General features: G+C 41.8%; 1 protein-coding gene across 2 annotated transcripts in view; it reads left to right on the top strand.

The window, feature by feature from the left end:
* Window positions 1-20,004, top strand: part of SYNE1 (spectrin repeat containing nuclear envelope protein 1) — a 473,246-nt gene that overhangs the window by 248,341 nt on the left and 204,901 nt on the right. The window contains exons 58-68 of one of the 2 annotated variants that reach the window (XM_047102922.1): window positions 2,233-2,376; window positions 2,706-2,861; window positions 4,320-4,484; window positions 5,870-6,042; window positions 8,260-8,413; window positions 11,560-11,703; window positions 12,487-12,651; window positions 15,915-16,232; window positions 17,396-17,551; window positions 17,707-17,877; window positions 18,467-18,793. In XM_047102922.1, coding sequence (XP_046958878.1) covers window positions 2,233-2,376; window positions 2,706-2,861; window positions 4,320-4,484; window positions 5,870-6,042; window positions 8,260-8,413; window positions 11,560-11,703; window positions 12,487-12,651; window positions 15,915-16,232; window positions 17,396-17,551; window positions 17,707-17,877; window positions 18,467-18,793 — 2,073 coding nt within the window. The remainder of the gene's footprint in view (window positions 1-2,232; window positions 2,377-2,705; window positions 2,862-4,319; window positions 4,485-5,869; window positions 6,043-8,259; window positions 8,414-11,559; window positions 11,704-12,486; window positions 12,652-15,914; window positions 16,233-17,395; window positions 17,552-17,706; window positions 17,878-18,466; window positions 18,794-20,004) is intronic. The other variant, XM_047102923.1, reaches the window with a different exon arrangement.

The raw sequence follows: 20,004 nt of genomic DNA on the forward strand, positions 1-20,004 counted from the left end.
GATTACATGATTGCCTAGTTCAAGAGCTGCTCAGCCAGGAGATGAGTAGGTGAGGAATAAGCTCTTTTGGCTTCCTTATTTTCCTTCCCTTTTTTCTCCCTCCCTACCTTTCTACCTTCCTTTCTTCCTTACTTCCTTCCCTGTTTCCTTCATTTATATTAGGAATACAATAGAAACAATATATACCAGCCACTATTTTAGGAATACAAAAGGGCTAGTCTTTTCCCTCTGCTCAGGGAGTTTACTTTCTAGAGAGAGAAACAATATGTAAAGAGATGATTGCAATATAACATAGATACATTCAGGATATGGCCGTCAGTCAAAGAAGGATGCAACTAACTCCACTTGGAGAAATCAAGAAACGTTACCAGAAAGGTGACATTTTAACTGAACCTTGAAGGCAAGACATTCTTTGAATTTGCCAAGGCTGATGTGCATTTCAGGTAGAAGGAACTGAATGTACAGGGCCAGCGTGTTGTGAGTGTCAGCAGGGGAGGACTTTGGGAAGTTTGACATCCACATGGGGTTTTATGAGGAACAACAAAGATAAGATTGGAGATGAGGATTAGGGCAAGATAGGAAGTGTCTTGTGTACTAAGCAATTTGATCTTGACTCTTAACCAGGGTTTTTATCTGAACCCCTGAAGAGCATTTATGTTCTCAGTTTTCCCAAGGATGTAACATAACCCATACCATTTTAGATGCATAAGAAAATTACATAGTAATTACATAATTACATAGAATGGATTCTTTAGGACACTAGGGCTCAATTCTTTCTAAAAATCCTAGCTGAAAAGGTTGAGTGAGGAACCTGCTGGTCTTCAAGCTGGAAATAAACATGTCAACTCTGACCACAGTGTAGACAAGAGTGGGGAAGCTGGAAGACCAGGGAAAGCTTCTCATAATGGTCAAGATGAGAGAGCTGAGGGCCTGAGTTAAGGAAATGAGAACGGACAGAGAATTTATATTTAAGGTAAAACACAACAGGATTTGGTAGCTACTTCAATGAGGGAACATGGCGAAGAAGGGTAAGTTAAGTTTGAGTCTAATTTCTAGTTTGGAAGATGGTATGAATGGCGATGCTATTATCTGAGACATGAAAATGGTAGAAAAAGTAGTTCTGGAGGGGATAGCAAAAATTAAGTTAAATAGGCCTGTGAAATATTCAGCAGGTAATGCCAAGAAAGTAGCAGCAAATATGAATACCAAGTCCCAACAGAGAGGATGGAGCTGCGATAGGAATGATAGTGACCATTTACCAGTGCAGGCACTATGTAAATACTTCACGTGTATCAGTGCATTTAATCCTCATAACCGTTATCTGAGGTAGGAACTCACTTATTTCTATTGTGTGGATGAGGAAATTATGGCAAAAGGTGATTAAATAATCTGCCAAGTTCTCACTGCGAGGAGGTGACGAGATTCAAACCCAGGCACTCTGACTTAAAGTGTTGCATAAATACAGATCTATAAATAGGGGGTTTTAGGAGTTTGTAGGTGGCCATTGAAACCATAGAAGAAATAATGGAAAACACATGCAGAAGGAACATTTATTTATTTATTTTTAAATGTTCATTTCCTTGTTTTTGGGAGAGAGAGTGAGCACAAGTGGGGGAGGGGCAGAGAGGGAGGGAGACACAGAACCTGAAACAGGGTCCAGGCTCTGAGCTGGCAGCACGGAGCCCGATGTGGGGCTCAGACTCACGAACTGTGAGATCGTGACCTGAACCGAAGTCGGACACCTAACCGACTGAGCCCCTCAGGCACCTGAAACCATATGCTATTTCTTATCCCATCATTGATCAAACTCGACAAAATATTTGTTAATATTTACTTATATTTCTACGAGGCCCTCCCTTCACAGAGCTTGTAAGCTGGTTGTGGAGACAAGGCATGCCTGCATGACAATCCATTAAGTACATATTGACTGGCATAAGCAACAAATGTGATAGAAGTTGAGAAGTGGGTATGAGCTCTGAGGTGGATTGGATAATGACGCAAAAACTCCTTTTTGAAAAATTTGAGACTAAAAAGCTCTAAAAAGATGGTTAACATTTATACAGATGCTGAGGTGAAAGATAGAATGTTCTATACATCAGGAGCGGGGTAGGAGGGAAGAAGGACTAGGGGGCCAGACTGTGTTGGGCCTTGAATGCTAAGTGCTAAGTAAGACTTTGGACTTGCTATTCATTTTTTTTTTTTTAATCCCTAATGTGATCTAAAATCTGGTAGAATCTAAAGATCCAAATGAAGGACTTTGAAGTGAGCGCTGAGCCTGTCCAGGACTGGCTGAGTAAAACTGAGAAGTTGGTGCAAGAAAGCAGCAAACGCCTGTACGATCTGCCAGCAAAGAGGAGGGAACAGCAGAAGCTCCAGGTAATGAGACCATGTGCCCTTCTGGCCACGTCTTTACCCCTGTCCTCTGCACAACCTTGCATTCAGGCGCACCCTGGAATTAGGTCATGCTGTCTGGAGATGCAGCGTACCCTTGCCCTATTTCTGGCGGATTTTATGTTTTCTGGCTTTCCTCGGAGGTGTGATCTGTTTCCGTCCTGTAGTCTGTCCCGTGTGTAGCCTGGAAATTGTAAAGCTTTCAGGGCGCACCAATTGCACGCCATGTTTATTTCCACGTTCTTTGGGCCAAAGCTCCGTCCACGGTGTGCTCTCCCCCAGCCTCTTAATAGTAACTTGCTTGTGCTTTTCAGTCTGTCCTTGAGGAAATAAACTGCTACGAGCCTCAGCTCAACAGGCTAAGAGAGAAAGCTCAGCAGCTGTGGGAAGGACAAGCTGCCAGCAAGAGCTTTATGCACAGAGTGTCGCAGCTGTCTTCTCAGTATCTAGCTCTAAGCAATCTAACAAAGGTAACGCCTGCCATGTGCTGTGTGTGCGTGTGGTACCGGGGCCACCCGTCTGTGCAGGGTGTCTGCTGGGTCAGGGATAAGGCGTGTGAGTGTCTTTCCCAGCCTCCCAATTCAAGCCACGCATTCGTGCAGTAGATCTTCGTGTGATTGACGAGAGCTAGGGAGGCTTCAGAGATTGAAGAGATTTTCCAAGCTCTATTATTGCACAAGATCGTCTCCTCAACACTGAAATGGTATGTTTCCCAGAGCTTTTATCTTGAAGACTCAAAGTGGAAACGTAAGGCAAAATTCAGAGTTTGGGGCCTAAACAATCTTAGGTTAAATTATGTTAGAAAAACAGGAATTCAAAGCAGTTTAAATTTTAGTAGACTACATTATAAGGAGTTTGGATCTTTTTTTTAATTCGTCTGAATTCTTTATGTTATTAATGGTTCTCAAGGACGTGTTGGTGGAGAGTTTCATTTCGGATTCTAGAGCAGAGCTCAAAATTGGCAATGATCCATATAACTGATTAAATACGTTTTCTAACAGTTTAATGTAAATGGGATACCGCTATGACCTAATTTAGAACATTCAGCAGGTGTCATGCAGGCCCGTCTCGAACTTTGTGAGCTCAGGTCTGCCTTGAGCTTTATGTGGCTTTAACATTTGTTCCCTGTATTTTCTCTTTTGCATTTCAGATCTTAGAGTGTAGGGAACCTACTGTAATATGGCTTCATCTATTTTAGTGTGGACTTATTTCTGGTCTGCTAATTTGGGTCCTCAATAAAGCATCACTGACACAGTTATAACTAGTAGGGGTCTTGTTGTAAATAGTCTATGCTTACACCCATTTTTTCTATAAATAAGTTACTTTTTTGTCTTTAGAAAATCTGGCATATATCTGAAATTAGAATGAATTAAGGGCATCTTTATATTCCTTTGCATTTATTTAGATAGCAAAAATCAATAGATACTTGAATGCTTTAAGAGCTATAACCATAAAAAAAAAGAGCTGTAAACATAGTCAAAATCTTCACTGTGTTGGATATAACCTTTAGTTAATAACTAAAATCATATCCATGGTCCCAATTTTTGAAATGTAGAGCTATTACAAAATCTCAGATAGTTGAGCCAAATGTGGTATGGGAAAGCTAGAAAGTACCGTGATTCATCTCCCACACAAGGCATTAGGAAGAGATTTTGCCGATTCCGGAAAAATGTCACAGTTGTCATGAAAAAGAGTAGTGACTAAAGTGAGGGCAGTCAATTGTAATTGTTCTGCTTTTGGCCCAGTTATTCCGGTCACAAAGGTATTTCCCGCATCTCAGGTTAATACAGACTTGCGTCATATTTGTGCAGCATATGGACCCATGGCTGATTGCAACTACTTGAAACCAATGGTTAGCTTTACAATTTGAGTATCTGTAGGTTGTAAGGTGGAATGGACCGCTGGAAAACGATTTCTGTCATTTCCAGGAGAAAGTGTCAAGATTGGATAGAATTGTCGCAGAACACAATCAGTTCTCCCTCGGGATTAAAGAGCTACAAGACTGGATGACAGATGCGGTTCACATGCTGGACTCTTACTGCCACCCAATATCCGACAAAAGTGTGCTGGACAGCAGGATGCTCAAGCTTGAGGTGTGCATCTTTAGAGAAGTGTCTCTAATCTACAGAATTTGTCTTTCTCAGAATTTCTCAAGTCTCCATCTGTTTGGTGTGATTATGTCCCACTGTCTCCACAAGAAATCCAGGAATGCTCCGTGGGTGTGACCCTGTATGCAGAGGGGTGGCCTTGCCTAAGCATCCCTGAATCATTTGGCCCCGGACATATTCACTTCTAAGTACTCTACAAAAATTAAACAAAAATAGCAACCAAATGTGGTTCCTTCTCGGATATAGTTAAGAGGCGAGTTTCTAATTACATCATAGGACATTTATTCTTCGAAAATATTTCGATGAAACTTTTTTAGAGCAAGGCACTTCCCATTTTGGTCAACTCACTTGGCTGCCTGTATCGTTCAGTCAGTTCTTCTCCCATCCCAGGATTTTAGTTTATTTCACATTTGTGATAAAGATAATAATCTGCAGTCATTCACCTTCCATTCATATCCTGGGTGTCTTATAGGACATTGGCTCTCTGTCTTGAGACCAAGGATTCAAAAATGAATAAAATATGGTTATTGTCTTCAAGGATTTCATTGTCCGAGGCTGGGGGCTGAAGCAGAGAAGACAATTATAGCAGATTGGGATATATTTGTGGTGTTACAGACACACAGAAGAGTGGAACAGGCAGGAGGGATTTGGTTGAGAACTGGAATAGATTTCTCAGGAAGTCTCCTACCTAAACCGAGATTTGAGACTGTACCAGCCTAAGCAAAAGCCAAAGAAAACAAATAGCATTGTGTGAGAGAAATTGCTAGCAGTTCCTTCTTGCTGTGGCAAAAACTGACAGCCATGAGGAGCTGAAGCTGAACCTGTAGAGGTTGTCGGGGCCCGGATTAAGGAGAGGGATGAAACCTTGTCTTTTAAGTGATAATGCCAGTTTTAGCCCTTTGGATTCAAACTTCCTATTTGTATAGAAAAAGAAGAGTGCCGTGAAGACCTCGAAATATGTAGATTAATATATACTGTGAATTAATCTACTTCTTTGGGCTTGTTGTGCTGGAGACCTCAACATTATAAAGCCCTTTATCCTGTGACCTTTGAAAATCCGTGAATTCTATTGTAGTCTATTTTTCTCTTGTTGAAAACCAGTAAAACAAAATTTCAGTGGAAAGAAGGGATTATTCAGAGCAGAATCAAGCCCTAAGAAGCTGAGGCCACTTGGCGACCAGCAGGTGACCGGTGATTGGTTGCTGACACTCAACCAGCAAGTGACTCTCCCACCTGCCCCCCCAGTCAGCCTGAGAGGTTCATGGCTCAACCTGATTGCATGTCGTTCTCCCATTCAGGATCTGAAACATTTAAAGCCACAAATGCTAAACGTGCAAATGACAAAGGGCTTCTGTAATTTGCTCTTCTAGGCCCTGTTATCAGTGAAACAGGAAAAAGAGATCCAGATGAAAATGATAGTGACCAGAGGGGAATCTGTCCTGCAGAATACCTCTCCGGAAGGCTGGCCTGCTATTCAGCAGCAGCTACAGAGTGTGAAGGATATGTGGGCTTCCCTTCTGTCCGCGGCCATTCGTTGTAAAAGGTAAGGGGAACCACAGCGAACTATCATAGCGCCAAGCCGTTACCAAAAGATCAACAGAACAGCACGGTCCCCCACCATTCCTGGGGTTTTCTTGCCCTTCTTCTTTTCCTTCCCTTTGTCCCTCCTTTTGTTCCTTCCTTCCTCCCTTCCTCTCTCCCTTCCTTCCTCTCTCCCTTCATTTCTTTCTTCTTTTCTTCTTTCTTTCCTCTCCTTTTTCTTTTTAGAACAAAAGAAACTTGTAAGTACAATATTGCGTTTAGGTTGGCCTGCAATACCATACCTACACTTTAATATAACTACATATTTCTTTTTGTTATTGTTCACTGCTTCACAAGATAAAAGATAAACAAATGTGTCATCATGTAAAGATATATTATTTATAATTTTTAAACATTTATTTATGAGAGAGAGAGAGAGAGTTTATCTATCTATCTATCTATCTATCTGTCTTTGCGTGGCAGAGAGAGAGGGGGACAGAAGTCCTGAAACAGGCTCTGCGCTGACAGCAGAGAGTCTGACTCGGGGCTCGAAGTCACAAACGTGAGATGATGATCTGAGCTGAAGTCAGAGGCTCGAGGCTCAGTCAACTGAGCCACACAGGGGCCTCTAAAGATATATTATTTAAAGCAAGTAGTTGATTTGGGAGGTAACCCCAGGAAACACCAGGAGGGGATGGGAGAGAGAGATGAGAAGGGAAGAGCAGCTGATAAAGGGGATATTCTCAAGGCGGTTCCCGCAGGGAGCGCAGTGAACTCAGTTCCCGCAGTGAGCGCAGGGGACAGCTGGAACTTGATCTGCTGGGCAGTGCCTGGAGCCAGCACAGAACAAGTGGCTCAGAGCCACCCACTGAGGACAGAACTAGAATGTTTGTAAACAAACTTGCATGAGTCAGGAGGGCAGTTGAGGGCTACTCCCAGGGGGGCAACAATCCCAGGCACTTCTCACCTACATTGCCCTCCAGCTGAGCGAGCTCCAGGGACCAGAGAATGCCCTCCCGCCCAGGAGGAGGTGACGCTGGTCCTCACGGGGCAGCACGCTGCCTGCCGTGGTGTGGTAGAAGGGTAAATATGGGTGGAGCTCCAAGTGTCTGCTACAAAATAACCCAAAGCGTGGTAGTTAAATTAGGCACAAATGATTAATGGCGTTGAAAACATAACATCAGTAATTGAGAGAAGGAGTGCGTAATTTACCTGTAAGAGAAATAATCAGATTAGACCAGTTCAGAAAACGTTACCCTATTTTTCCATTGTGATTTTCTGATTTTTATTTTTTAATTTTTTTTTAATGTTCATCCATTTTTGAGACAGAGAGAGACAGAGCACGAACAGGGGAGGGTCAGAGAGAGAGGAAGACACAGAATCCAAAGCAGGCTCCAGGCTCCCAGCTGTCAGCACAGGGCCCGATGCGGGCCTCGAACTCACGTGAGATCATGACCTGAGCCGAAGTCAGACGCTCAACCGACTGAGCCACCCAGGCGCCCCTGATTTTTATTTTTATATTCTTTTATTTTGACAGACAGACAGAGAGAGAGAGAGAGAAAGCATGAGTGGGGGAGGGACAAAGAGAGGGAGAGAGACAGAATCCCAAGCAGGCTCTGCACTGTCAGTGCAGAGCTAAACAAGGGGCTCAACTCATGAACTATGAGATCATTGGCCTGAGCCAAAATCAGGAGTCAGATGCTTAACTGACTGAGCCTGCCAGGCACCCCATGATTTTCTGATTTTTAAATCTCATGCAAGATAGTTACTGTGCTTTTTCTTATTTGCTTCTTCCTTCCTTCTTTTATTAATTCCTTTTTTTTCTCTCCTCTGGACGTCCTGCTCAACTTGACGGAGTTAAGTATTGGTCCTCTTCCTCCCTAGAGTCTTGACTCCGGAAAAGCTTCCCACAAGGGATCTCTCCCAGTTTGGCCCTCCAGCCTCTCCCAGGGTCTCACATGACCTGCTTACTGATTCCAAGTTTTATGTCCAGTCCCACTTTTCCACCTATCAGCCTGGACTTAACTGTCCCTTGCTTCCTGAGGTTATGCTTTGTCAGGGACCCAGACTCAGATTTGATCAGCCCTTGCCTTTCCGCCCATCCCGACCCAGCCCCTGCCTGTCCTGATCTGTGGGCTCCCTGCTGGTAGGGTGGACAGAGCAGAGCAGATGGAGATCCGGCAGATTGGATTTATGTGGCTTCTCAATGTAGATTGTTGTCCTTTCGAATACCTTTCAGTCAACTTGAAGGAGCTCTTTCTAAGTGGACAAGTTATCAGGATGATGTTCGACAGTTTTCCAGTTGGATGGACAGTGTGGAAGCGAGCCTAAATGAATCTGAAAGGCAGTATGCAGAACTGCGGGAGAAAACAGCCTCTCTGGGAAAAGCCAAGGTGGGAGCTGGATTTCAGACTCCATTTGTCCTCCAACAGGCGTTTTCAGAATGCCTTAGTCACGTAAAAATATGATTAGCTGCATGCTAGCACTGTATACATAGGTAAACTGTATTTGGGGCTTTACTCTAATTTCTAATGGCTTCTTAAACCAGACTTTTGTTTGTGGCTATTTTACTAGTGAGTGAAAATTTTCTCTTTCAGGAAAACTTCAGATATCCATGTTTCATGATACATTTAAAATTTGGCAACTTGCAATATCTTAATATCTTTAGCCTGCTCATCATTAGGAAGTAAAAATGATTTCTTCTTATCACATCTTTTGTATTTCTACTGTCATACATTTTTCTGATGCTTATATTAGTGAGGTGCTACACATTTTTTAGATGGATAGACAGAAGATAGATATTGGGGATATGTTCTTAAACCTTTTTTATTTTATTCATTTATTTATTTTATTAAAAAAATTTTTTTAATGTTTATTTCTCAGAGAGACAGAGACAGATTGTGAGTGGGTTAGGGGCAGAGAGAGAGGGAGACACAGAATCTGAAGCAGGCTCCAGGCTCTGAGCTGTCAGCACAGAGCCCGAAGTGGGGCTCGAACTCATGAGCTGTGAGATCATGACCTGAGCTGAAGTCAGACGTTTAACTGACTGAGCCACCCAGGCGCCCCTATTCATTTATTTATTTTTAAATGTTTACTTATTTACTTTTGAGAAAGACAGAGAGAGAGAGAGAGAGCGAGCGCGAGAGAGCGCATGCATACCAGCGGGGAGGGGCAGAGAGAGAAGGAGAAACAGAATCCAAAGTAGGCATAGGCTCTGAGCTGTCAGCGCAGAGCCCAATGTGGGGCTTGAACCCAAAGCTGTGAGGTCGTGACCTGAGCCACAGTCGGTTGCTCAGCCGACCGAGCCACCCAGGCGCCGCAAATCTTTTTATTAATAGTGGTATTCAGACATAAAATTTTGGAGCCCTTTGATTTATATCCTTATTCCAGGGCATATTTATTGGATGACCTGTTCCACCTCAACCTTACCTATGTCCTAAGCAGTACTTCTTCCTTCTACCCCCAAATCCTTCACATCCTGATATTCTCAGTCTCAGTTCATTTGTGTCACCCCTTGCTGAGTATCTTGAACCGGAAACTTCATCATCCCCAGCTCCTGCTTCCTCACCCCACTTTGAAAGAGGCATTCGATCCTGCTGGTTTTCTCCCAGAAGTGTCTCCTGACCACAGTCTATCCTTCTTTTCCTCAATTGTGACAGACTTCTAATTGCTCCTTTTGTCTCTTGTCTCCATCTCCTGTTACCTTCAGACAAAGGTGAATGTCTCACTTTCCTGCCTGGGAGCCCCATTGTCCCATTGTCTGTAGTCTCTGACCGATCTTCCTCATCTGCTTTGTAAGAATTTTAATAATCTCCTTCGTCACCCTCATTTCCTTCGCTCCCCCACCCTCCTTGCACCCATGTACTTCTACTTCCTGAAAAGGCCACATTAGACGGAAGAGATTCCATGCCTCTGCGGGAATGATCTAGCTCGGCCTCAGCCACCAGCAACCTTCCACTCCACTTTCTGAATTAACACAAGTTGTTTTGTTGTGATACCTTCACCACCCTAAGCTTACTTAGTTCTCCTATCCTCTGTTGTTCATATCTTTTTATCACTGGTACAAAGTATATGATTATATCCCGCTCTCCCTCAGTGGCTAAAGGTGCTTAATATTTCTTTACATCCTATGCATTGGGCTCTCTGGCTGACACAGAGCAAATGCTTAATAAAAGTCATCTGAATGACTAAATGGCCTATGTGATTTACGCCAGATCAGTTAACATTTTAGAGTCTCATTTATGCATCCAAAAATTAATATGATCATAATTATCTACCTCATAATATTATTCTAATGATTTATTGGCTAATTAAATTATTCACTTATTCAATAAATATTTGTTGAGAATTTGCTGCACCCTGGCATTGTGCTCGATTCTGGGTAAATACAACAGAGAAGCACTGCATTCTGGTGGGAATGCGTACACCCACCCGAGTGCGTGAATAAATACACAGTTAGAACTGATGATGAGCACATGAAAAAAAAAGTGGCACGCTGTGAAAGAGTCATCTGCACGGAGCTAACGTGGATTGTTTGGAATGGAAGGAGGGACAGAAAAGTCCTCTGTGAAACAGCAGGCTTGTAGACTATGCCAGAAGGAATGTAGTGCAGAGAAATCAGTCTGGGGAGGAGGTGGGACAAGAGCAGTCCAGGTAGAATAATCAGCACATCCTCAGGCCCTGAGGGGGGAGAGAATCTGGCTCGACAGAGGAACTAAAAGAAAGGCCACATGTTGCCGGAACAGAGGATAAACAGGGTGAGTGCTGTTACGTGAGCTGGTAGAGGAGCAGGGACCCATCCACACATTGCCACGTGGGCTAGCCTGATGGTTTGCACTTGGTCCTGACAGCAGCGGGAAGATAGTCGAAGATTTAAGCTAAGGAGTGACAGGACTCCATTTATAGGCTTAAAATCTTCCATCACTCAGGCTGCTGTGTGGAGTATGAAAAAGGAACGGAGCAAGAATTGGTGGCGGGGAATTTGCCCAGCGGGATATTGCACGAGTCCAGTAAAAGATTGTAGCAGCATGGGCTAGAGTGTTTGCAGGAGACATGAGGACAAATGTCAGGATATAACGTGGAGACAGAACTAACAGGATCTCCTCATAGATGGCATGACAGAGCAGGGAGGGAGAAAGGGTGACTTCCAGTGGTCTGAGATGGCCATCTGGATGGGATGTGGTGGCATTTACTATCTGAGAGAAGACTGAAGGAGAAGGGGATTTGGGGGTTGGTGGGGCCTGGGAAGGTATGGGAATGGAGTGGAGATCAGGAGACCATTTTTGGACAAATCAAGTTTAAGATGCCAAAGTCGATTGGGATCAATCTCTCAGAGCGAGTTCTGAGCCAGATATCAAATATACTTACACACACGCTTTATACACACGTATAGACGGATGGATCTATCGAGCTACCTGTCTGTAGATAGAAAACCTGAGGTCACTTGTCAACAACACAGTTAAATTGTCTTAATTTCAGCAGTGTTACTGATGTGTCGGTATACTTGGTAACTCTTTCTTTTCCTTTAAATGTTCTCTAGTTACTAAGTGAAGAAGTGCTGAGTTACAGCAGCTTGCTGGAGGCCATTGAACTCAAAGGGGCTGGCATGACAGAGCACTATGTCACCCAGTTAGAGTTCCAGGATCTTCAGGAGCGATACAGAGCAATCACAGAGAGGGCCAAGGTATTGCTACCCGTGTTCCACGCAGGTGCACTGAAATAGGAGGGTTTAGACCTATGCCTACTTAAAGACTCCTTTACTTTCTGGAATGATGCTTTGTGAAAGCACAAAGAACAAATGAATGTTAGTACTTTGAACATTGGCAGAAACAAACAAAAACCGTCATTTGGTGTTAGTACATGAAAGTTGCAGAAGGAAAATGATTCTCGATAAAAATTCCCAGCAATTAACCAACATAAGAAAAAATTTGGATAGCATCACAGTGAAGATTTATAAGTGTTTTCATATGTCTGGTGATGAGAGTTTTCTGAAGCAGTAAATAATCACCAGTAATATTTATCGTTCTGCATTTAGGTCTCACAAAGAAAATAATAACTTTCAAGCACATCTTACTTCATTAGACAAAGAACATGGAAAATTAAATCCACACGAGTCCCAATCCTCACTTAAGGCACAATATAAGAATTTCAGTTTTCTTCATTAGCAAAAGTGTCTTCTTATGACAAGTAAGATTCATTCAGTGTTTGGCAAACCCATGTTACATTTCATAAGGAATTCAGAGATCGATAGTTAATTCCACTAAATAATCCTCAAGACCCCTTTTCATCCTGATATTATGTGTTTGTATTTTTTACTTAAAGCTAAAGTTTCATTCTTCTAGGAAATCGTATGCCAGTGATTTAATAATCATGTCTTCCTGAAATTCCAAAAGTGAATTCTTATACTACGTCAACACTGCATGTGGTAATGTATTCCTATCTTAACCATCTTAAATGCTCATCACAGGAAGCAGTAACCAAGTCGGAAAAACTAGTTCGCCTGCACCAAGAGTATCAGAGAGACCTAAAGGCATTTGAAGTTTGGCTGGGACAAGAACAAGAAAAGCTTGACCGGTATTCAGTTCTTGAAGGTGATGCTCACACTCATGAGACAACATTGCGGGATCTTCAGGTAAAGTCTACTTCATCTTGCAGGAATTTTCATCCTGAATATAGAATTATTATTTTAAGCAATGGGAAGTTAATAGGACCTTGAATCCTGTAAAGAGCTGATAGCCATTAAGGGAGATCCTGAGTTACAGCATTCTGGGATCTCAGTCGTATATGCTATTTGAGATCCTCAGGTGGACAATTTAGACAGAGCAGGACTGGGACTTGAGGAATCTGGTCAGCTACTAAGGTGGCCGCTGTCAGCAATGGCTAATGGTCTAGTTGATGGTGTTGACTGGCCCACCTGCCTGTTGCTCCCTAAAGGATGAATTGTAACTGGAGCCTAGCAGCAGGAGTCGGTAGAACATGACATTCCTCGAAGTCAAACTGATGGCACCATTTAGTTTCAGCCGAAAGCTCCCACACTGCTGAAGGAGAATTAGCTCAGGCAGGCAGGCTGCAATGCAGGGCGAGATGAAAGACCTAGTGGGGAAAGTGGCCCTAACTCATTTATTTATTTACTCGGTCAGCATCTATTGGATACCTAATGCTGTGCAGATGCTTTCCTGGCTACTGCACATAAAGATGATTAAAATATGATTCCTGCCCTCAAGGAACTTGCACTTTAGTGAGAAATAGTGAATCATGAAATGAAAAATGAACAATGTCATAAAGAATAGACTGGTTCAAGGGATCTTATAGGAACATCAAAGAGAGCCCCGCAATTTTACCTAGAGAGATAGGGAGGGGTTAGGAGGTGGCCCTGGAAGGGACCACGAGGCACACAGAGTAGAGAATGGAGAAAGGCCGGTGAGACAAATGCATGTGCCACCAGCTGTGTGTTGGAATTTATTGACATAGTATCAGCCCTAGTGGCTATCAGCTCTGGAACCCTGAACCGGTTCCAGATTGGGCAAGAGGTACCTATAGCTTGCACAAAGGGAAAACAACAGGGTCTCGGAGGTTATCACTGGCATGTAAAATTTCTGGCTATTTCACTTAAGTCCTGGGGAGTGTATGATGGCAGGAGCACAAGTCTGAGATTAGAAAGTTTGGACTCTAATCCTTGGTGTGGGACCTCACACTGGATGACTTGGGGCAAGAGAGAACCTCTCCCATTCAGGGTCCTCCACAGAGCTGTCCGAAGGAAGGGTTAAATGAGATGGGAGCAAAACTCATTTAAATGATGCTCCATTCATGAAATACCTATGAGGGAGACGTTAAAAGGGTCCTAATTTCATTAGCTTATTTAAGGATCTAATCGATTCTCTTTCAAAATAATAAGTACTCTGGTCTGCCACGTGTAGCCGTTGTCATTTCCTCTAGTAGGGTTGGCTTTGTTTTTGCTAAATGACCCCTCTCAGCACTTCACTTCAAATTCTTGGCAAGCACACACCAAGCTCTCTAGCCTTCTGTTTGGGACCTGGGACAAATAAGTCACTTGTCACCAGCAGATGTTTCTCTTGTTCTGTTTGGAGGAAAATGTTTCACTTCAGTCAGTGGTAGCACGGCCTGAACTGGGTACCTCTTTTCTCTCCACATGTTGGTTTTTACGTTGTCTTATTTCGAGTTGCCACAAATCTTAAGAAGGAGAAGAGACGTTAGTGGTGGAAATAGCTGATGGAGAACCGTGATATTTCATCTGCGTGGCAGAACTTCCTCAGCGTCCTGAGGTCCTACAGTACGCATGGTGGTGTGGCCAGCTGTCTGGGCCACATTTACAAGTTATTTTCTATAAACTGAAGGCTTCATATGGGTCATCGCACATATGGATTTGTAAAATATTGAACCGTATTTTTCCTTCAGAATAAATAAATACTTGAAACATGGGATATATAAGAATTTACCCAACATAGTGATGATTCGTATGATAAAGAAAACTGTTATAAAATATGGAAAAAGTGATATAGTGGGAAGATTAATAAATTTAGGGCAAGGACCAGTAAGCTACAACCTATGGCCGTGATACTTACATTTTAAATAAAGTTTTATTGGAACACAGCCTTACCCATTCACTTATGTATCATTTATGGATACTTTTGTGCTGCAGTGGCAGAGGTAAGTAGTTACAGCAGAGACTGTATGGCCTGCAAAGCCTAAATGTTTACTATTGTGTTCTTTATAAAAAAAAAAAAAGTTTGCCAATCCTCAATTAAGAGAAAGTATTATACAAAGTTAAGTTTTTTAAAAAATGATGAATTTTGGAATAAAATTTCTGTTGGTGGACATTTTGATTAGTATTTCACCATATATCTTGTTCTTTTCCACTTATAAAACATTCACATTACAACATTCTTAGAGTGGCATCGTAGCTAAGAAAAAAAGTGTCCATTTGTTTGAACCACATGACATGGCTATCTTTGTAGATTAAAAAGATGGTCAGCTCAATTTCAAATGGCTTGAACTTATATTGAAGATTTAAAAAATACTATGTATTTTAACTAAACATGTTGGTACTTCTAACATTCTTAATGAGATTTCACTGGGTTCCTTTCAATTTTAGATGATCAGATCAAGTAACAGTATAGATTCCTTATACATTAGAAATACAAGTATGTAACATTCTTTTGCCAACCTCCTTAAGGAGATGAGATTTTCTTTCTATAAAAAGTAGTGTTTGCTCTTTAAGGCTTGGTTCATACCAAATTTGTAGGGTAAATCTTTGGGGCTTATGCTCTGGTGGAAGAAAAGGTATTTTGTACCTGCGAGCAGCTACGAGGCAGTTATGAAGATTGGCCTCCCAGGTTTGTATGCCCTGTACTCTCCAGATCCAACTTCTCTTGACCATCACGTTCCCTAGAATAGCTCTGGCAAAGGATCTCTCCTAGCAAAACAAAGGGTGCATGGTTCCTTTCTCAGCCACAGTATAGACTGACCCCATTAATGTCAAAGCAAGAAGCCTTAGGCCTTTTTGTAGTTTATGAGCCGTAAGAAGATTTGGTTATTCTTTTAAATAAAACCGCTTTAATCACAGGTATTTTTGCCTGGAAGCTGAAAAGCCAAATTTCAGAAACTTTCTAAGACGGTGAAGACAAATGTTGGAGTATACGTGTGTGTAAATTTGTGTATTTGTGCATTAGGATTATTTTACTGGAAATACTTCTGAGTCTTCTGACTTGAGAAATGAGGTTCAGTGTTAGGTGCACATTTCTTATAAGATCGAGAATAAAATAATGATTTTCTAATGTGAAGTTCAAGCTGGCACTGTTGACTTGGGTGAGACATGATAACTTGTGCAGGTGTAAAATATGAATGAGGTGTGACAGCCACACGTTTCCCCCACAGGAGCTACAGGTGCACTGCGCTGAGGGGCAGGTGCTGTTGAATTCGGTGCTACACACCAGGGAGGAAGTGATCCCATCCGGCATCCCTCAGACAGAAGACCGGGCTTTAGAATCCCTCCGGCAGGACTGGCAGGCTTACCAGCAGAGACTGTCTGAGACCCGGACTCAGTTCAACAATGTGGTCAACAAACTGAGGCTGATGGAACAAAAGTATCAGCAAGTAGACGAGTGGCTCAAAACACTGGAGGACAAAGTGAGTCTCAGGACTGGACGTCAGTCTAACCGGGCAGCCAAGGAGATACAGTTACATCAGATGAAGGTACAAAGTCTATCAGTTCTTGGTCTTTGTCAAAGTAGCAATGACCTTGCGTAGCGTGTTTCTTTAAAATATTCAGTAACTTTTGTCCAAGGTTTAAATTTTGCAAAATCTCTTTCTGCTTACAAAAATGGATTACTTTATGGAACATTTTTCTAACAGCAAATGCTCAATAGAATCCTAAATTAGTCTTTAATAAAATATAATTTAATGAAATAGTTTGTATTTTCTTCCCATACCCTATTACCTTGCTTCGTCAAGATATATGAATGATAGTATTGAAATCATTTAAGTTTATGGCTATGATTTGAAATTGCTCTAATGTAGTGCATTGAAATAATACTTGGTAATTAGTTTTATTCTAACTTTTATGCAAATTCAGTAGGCATGATCAAAATAATACTTAGGCCTTTGGAATTTCTTATCGTTATTCATCCAGTTTAAAATTTATCTACAACAGAACAGACAACAGAAGACATAAAAATATATGTGACTCTGTCTTTTTAAAAAAAAAAAAGTTTTGGGGCGCCTGGGTGGCTCAGTCAGTTAAGCGTCCGACTTCAGCTCAGGTCACGATCTCGCGGTCCATGAGTTCGAGCCCTGCATCGGGCTCTGGGCTGATGGCTCAGAGCCTGGAGCCTGCTTCCGATTCTGTGTCTCCCTCTCTCTCTCTGACTCTCCCCCGTTCATGCTCTGTCTCTCTCTGTATCAAAAATAAATAAACGTTAAAAAAAATTAAAAAAAAAAAAGTTTTGAGCCAGTCTAATACATAAAGTATTCAAACTCATAAAGAGTATGGTTTTTATCGTGCTATTATAATACAATTTTTCATGAAGGTTATATATGACACATTTTCAAAATTATATCTCAGAATAAATATATTCTAAACATACACTAGAATCATTTTATATATTAGTGATGATTTTATATATATTTTTTTCTTATACTGAAGTGTAATATATACAGAAAAGTGCCCGAATAAGAAGGGTATAGTTTTTATATTATTTTTCATAAGGGACATATAGTATATTTTCAAAGTTGTGTCGCAGAATAAATATATTCTGAACATACACTGACATCATTTCCTATTATGAAGATACATGCATTTGTCTTACACCCTAATGCTTGAGATTGACCCGGTTCCTGCAACATTTACATCGTTTCAGAAGTGGCACGAGGAAGTCATCGCGTACAAAGATGAAGTTGAGGATGTGGGCGCCAGAGCTCAGGAGATGCTGGACGAGAACCATGTGAGCAGCAGCATGGGCTGTCAGGCCACCCAGCTCACTTCCAGATACCAGGCCCTTCTTCTCCAAGTGCTGGTGAGTGCACCACCAGCGGCTCACGACCGGCCAGCACATTTCACAGGCAGAAATGTTCTCCCTTCCTTCAACTTCTGGTGAAGACACACATTTATCAAGAAAGGGCCTGGTACAGGTCTCTAATTTCCTGTCCAATTCTGTTTTTCCTTTTAAAGGAACAGATACAATTCCTGGAGGAAGAGATCCAGAGTTTGGAGGAATCAGAATTATCCCTAAGTTCCTATTCTGATTGGTACAGCTCCACTCATAAAAACTTCAAGAACGTGGCCACCAAAATTGACAGAGTAGATAAAGCGACGATGGGGAAAAAAATGAAGACGTTGGAGGTAGGCGGGCATACGTTGGACTTGTCTCCCAACCTCAGTTCTTGCACCCTGTTGGCCCTTTCCCCCGCACAGGTATTGGGAGCATGTGTGCTCATCCTGTTCCCCAAGAGGAGTGATGGTCTGTGGCTCACGCTTCCCTCCAAATATTATGTTGTAATCTCTGTAAGGCCAAAAGTTGGCTTTCGTTGATTTGTGATGTGATTTCACCTGAATGACTCAGACTTGTTGCTCAGGTCTGAATTCCAGTTTGATGCTTAATTTAAAAAAAATTATCTCAAATTCATGGCACCACGTATTAACAAAAGAGTTTTTACTCAGATCTTTAGGAATACTACTGAGGATGAGAAGAAGGTCAGGTTTTTATTTTTGTTGTTGTTGCTTTAAGTCTCTGATTTGGAAATAATATATTGTTCAAGACTTGTTAAAACCTATATTGAAGTAAGGAAAAGAGGACTCTGATTCGTGGCAGGTCACGTCGGGTTACAAAACTTCAGCAGTGTATTTTAAGGGGAAACTCGAGAATGGAACTTGAAAGCCTTTTCTTTAAAAGGAAAGAAATAATTTGCTTCCTGCTCCCTCTCTTCCTCAGGGTTTGCTAAAAGACATGGACAAAGGCCACAGTTTGCTGAAATCAGCCCGAGAGAAAGGAGAGAGGGCTCTTAAATACTTGGAGGATGGCGAGGCAGAGATGTTAAGGAAAGACATCCATGAGCATGTGGAGCAGTTGAAGGAACTGACCAGCACCGTCCGGAAAGAGCACATGACTCTGGAAAAGGGCCTTCTGTTAGCAAAGGAGTTCTCGGATAAATACAAAGCACTAACTCAGTGGATATCAGAATACCAAGAAATTCTACACACTCCTGAAGAACCCAAAATGGAATTATATGAGAAAAAAGCTCAGTTATCTAAATATAAGGTAGGATGTCGTTCCTCATTGACAAATGCTCGGGGAGGTCATGCCTGTAGGACTGGGTGGAGGAACATGATTCCTGGTGTGTGTCACCCTTCGTGGGTGCTGGAAAATGTCCTTAACATGTCTGTTCTACTGGCAGTGAGTGATGCAGATTTATTTGGCTAGATGTGGTACATCAGGCTTAGTTCTCCATTCGGGAATCATACCTGCTTGATACTCAGATTGTATCAGTAAATGGCGATCTTTTCTGATAGTCTGATTCAGGTATATGGGTACCCGAGGTAAATCTTCCTAGCGTCAGGACCTCATATGTATGAATTTTATCTCTTTTGTATGGAGTCTTTCCTTCATGTTGTGGTACCCAATGCCTATAAGCTGATCTGTGGTAAACTGAGAATGAGATACCAAGTTTGTAAGAAAATAAATTCTAATTAACCACCGGAAGCTTCACATTTTAGAACTTAATTTTTGAAAGAATAAGTGGTGATATGGATACAGCTATACATGACATATAGATAGATATAGGTATTTCACCTGCTCAAATGTTGAAACAGTTCATTGAGGCTTATATGTAGAATAATATGTGTGGAATACATTTGACCCAAATTATTTGGCAACAGTTTTTAAGAGTTACAGTGTGGTGGCTTGCCTCACAGCTTTTCCTTTCCGAAGCGTTTCATCCTCCAGCCATATGTCTATTCCCGTCCTGGGTTTTTCTGCCAAGGGTAACAGTGTGCCTTTGAAAATGCCACCTAAGCATCACAACCGGTTTTCCTCCCTCCCCCTCACTGAGTTCTTGATATATTTAAATAGCACGTTTAGCCTGTTATAGCAATGTAGTTGCTGGAATCCATCCCTCTAACTTCACATCTAGCTCAAGCTGCAATTAATTGCATGAATTCACAGTCAAATGATAACACCTCGCTGCCTTTTGTATTGAGTTTTTTTTTTTCCTCCAGTGGAAGAAATGAGGTGGAAAACAGAAATATGAACTATGTTAAATTTAGCCAAGGGTACGTCTTTTCCATACATCCCTCTCCACATGTGTATGGCTATGTGATGTGTTACTTTTATTCTGTATTTTAAAACTTTATTAATCATAAAGATTATTCTGTAATGTTTCACACTTATTGATTTATAAAATATCTATGAGATCTTTATTTGAGGTAGATAGTCTCACACACGGCACAGACATATGTATATATTTACTTTGA

The sequence above is a fragment of the Lynx rufus genome, unplaced genomic scaffold (genome assembly GCF_022079265.1).
Source record: "Lynx rufus isolate CCGP_SWC_20201006 ecotype Redwood Valley unplaced genomic scaffold, mLynRuf1.p SCAF_6, whole genome shotgun sequence".
NCBI lineage: Eukaryota > Metazoa > Chordata > Mammalia > Carnivora > Felidae > Lynx > Lynx rufus.